The following is a 2,628-nucleotide window of genomic DNA, read 5'->3' on the forward strand; positions in this document are numbered from 1 at the left end:
GCAAGGAACCATCACCTTACCGTGGTGGAGAGGTTTGTGTGCCCCAATGAACCCGGCAGCTGTGTTGCCTGGAGCCTATATTGCTCCTGGTAGGGTCCCTCATGGCAAAGTAGTCTCAGTGGAGTGCAGGCCAGACAAGGAATGGTTAAAAAACACCCCATGGAAGAACATACAAGAAAATGTGTGACCCGGCCTGGAGGAAGCCCGAGTGCCCTCCTATGGAGCAAGTCCCGGAGGTAGGGTTTGTCAGCGAGCACCTGGTGGCCGGGATTACCACGGAACACAGTCGGGCACAGCCCAAAGAAGTTACATGGACACATCTTCTCCGCCACGTGGGCCCACCACCCGCGTTATAGGAATCAAGCAGTGGGGTCAGGTGCGCTGCCAGACGGGTGGCAGTGACAGCAGTGTCTTTGGACGGACCAGACCCAGACAGCAGAGGCTGACTTTGGGGACGTGGAACGTCACTACTGTAACATGATAGTCCTTTGGAAATTAGCTTTGGATTCGGTTTTTTTAGCTCTAGTAATGTTTAACTCTTCACTGCCACTTGCCTCTTGGCTTTGACCATCTCCACCACTTCCTTGTACCTCTTCATGCAGTCCTTTTTGGACCGTCCGGGTACAGCAGCTGCGATCTTGTCCCACCTCTCTGGGGTGCTGGCTGGGTAGGTCTTCAGAGCCTGTTCCAAAACCTTCTGTTCCTCTGTCGTCCAGGGAGCAGCAGGATCATCAAATCTCTCTGAAGGCACTGCTTTGTCCACAGTTTGTGGCACTGCAGCGTGTTCCCTCTTAAACGTCTCAAAGGCATTCTTGTTAATCTCATCTTTCTGCAAAGGATCCAGCCGTTGGAGGGTCTTGGCTTTGTTGATGACATCTTTGTCTGTCCACGTATTGCCACTGCTAGAGTGCAAGTTCATGTAATTGGCAACAACTTCCCATCGGGCATTGGTTCCTGCAGGGAACAGGTTGACTGCTTTGATGAGCAGCTGGAGGTCTTCCTCATTCCAGTCCTTTGCTCCAGCCCCTCCACCCCCGTTGGCCTGTTCAGCACTGCACGAAGCCTGTCTTGCCTGAACCTCTGGCAAGACTGCATGAACCTCTGGCAACCCCTTCTGCAACTGAGCATCTACCTCATTCACCTGCTTATCCACAATTGCCTTGCCCTCCTCCTTGGAAGCAGAGGCCAGTGCTTCATTCAGGCACTGCAAGCTTGCTAACCCAAGACGCTCACACAGCTTTTCAACCTCCTCCATCATCTTCACACTGTGTGCTTCAGCATCAGCAAAGTAGTTCCAGTTCTTGCAGGTGGTCCTGAGCTTCTGTCTCTCCTTCTTGATGGCCCTCTTCTGGATCTCCTTCTGCTTCTTTGCCTGCTTGGCCGCCTCCTCTTCCTTCTCCTTCACCAAGCGAGCTGCCTCCAGTTCTGCCTGCTGGGCCCGCTCCTTCTCCTCCTGTTCTCTCTTCTTGGCTTCAGCTTTAGCTTTTTTCTCAGATTCCTTCTTGGCTTTCTCCTCTTCCTTGAATTTCTTTATTCTAGGATCACAGTTATAAGCGTTATCAACTAGTGTTCTTAATCTAGACATCTCTTCCTTCTTCCTCTGAGTTCTGGAACCACGGTTCTGCTTTTCAATCCATCTCCTCTCATCTCTGTTTTCACCCGTCTCCTTTTCCTCTTCATCCAGATATGAGAACTCTCTCCATGAGTCAAAGTTGTACCAGAATAAGTAAAAAGTATCCATTTCTTCAAAAGTGGAATCCATAGTTCCTAGTTTGGGCACATTCTTTTTGGAAGACCATCTGGCGTTTCTCTCGAACACGGGAGTGAACACGTCAAAGAAGTTATCTTTGCCCTCATTCTTTGAAGGCACAGCTTTGTCAAAGGTCGGGTCTACACTGTCATAAGCTCTTCTTTTCAGAGGTTCTGACAGGATTTCCAGAGCTTTAGTTATACATGTGAAGTAGTCATTGTCTCCCTTTACAATCTGTTCTCCAGCAGCTTTCCTTTTGTCAGGGTGGTGCTTTAACACCATTACTTTGTGGGCAGCTTTAATTTGCTTCTGTGTGGCCTTGTACCGCACATGGACCAGTCCAAGGACAGCATAGTGGTCCTGTTTCTTCCAGTTTTTGGGGTCCAATTTTCTGAGCATTGGGTACTCCTCCAGCTGCAACTCTTCATCAGTTGACTCCTTTGACTCCTCCGACAGTTCCTCCTCTTCCTCCAGCTCCTGGTAGGAGGCTGACACATTCCTGTTCCTTCTCTTGACAAAAGCCTCGAACCACCGTCCCACTGGCTCCACCAGAATCTGCACTGGGGCAGCGACAGCATTATAGACGACTGTTACGTCTTCTTCAAACGCTTCCAACAGCATCTTGCTAGCGGGAGCTATAGAAACATTCAGGTGCAGCGCTCTGTATAGCTCTGTTTTAAAGAGTTATACAATGCAGAAACAAATATACAGTCTATCATGCCCATATATTGGCATGTGTCATCATTCACAGAAACCACTGTTTAACAACGCCGATTTTCACTGACATTGTGAATGTCCATATTTGGTCATAATCCACCGGCTGACATCTTGGCAGGTCCATCTTTGGGTATACTCTGCGCTCAGGGGATTTGCACATC

The 2,628-nt window shown here is 49.4% G+C and overlaps 1 protein-coding gene across 1 annotated transcript; it reads right to left on the reverse strand.

The window, feature by feature from the left end:
• Positions 1-532: 532 nt before the first annotated feature.
• Positions 533-2,371, reverse strand: LOC308334695 (dnaJ homolog subfamily C member 2-like; the record flags this gene model as incomplete). Its single annotated transcript, XM_080791499.1, has 1 exon — positions 533-2,371. One exon carries the CDS (start codon positions 2,369-2,371, stop codon positions 533-535), a length of 1,839 nt encoding a protein of 612 aa, XP_080647625.1.
• Positions 2,372-2,628: the final 257 nt, after the last annotated feature.

This window comes from Protomyctophum bolini, assembly GCF_963924005.1.
Source record: "Protomyctophum bolini genome assembly, chromosome: 19".
Classification (NCBI taxonomy): Eukaryota; Metazoa; Chordata; class Actinopteri; order Myctophiformes; family Myctophidae; genus Protomyctophum; species Protomyctophum bolini.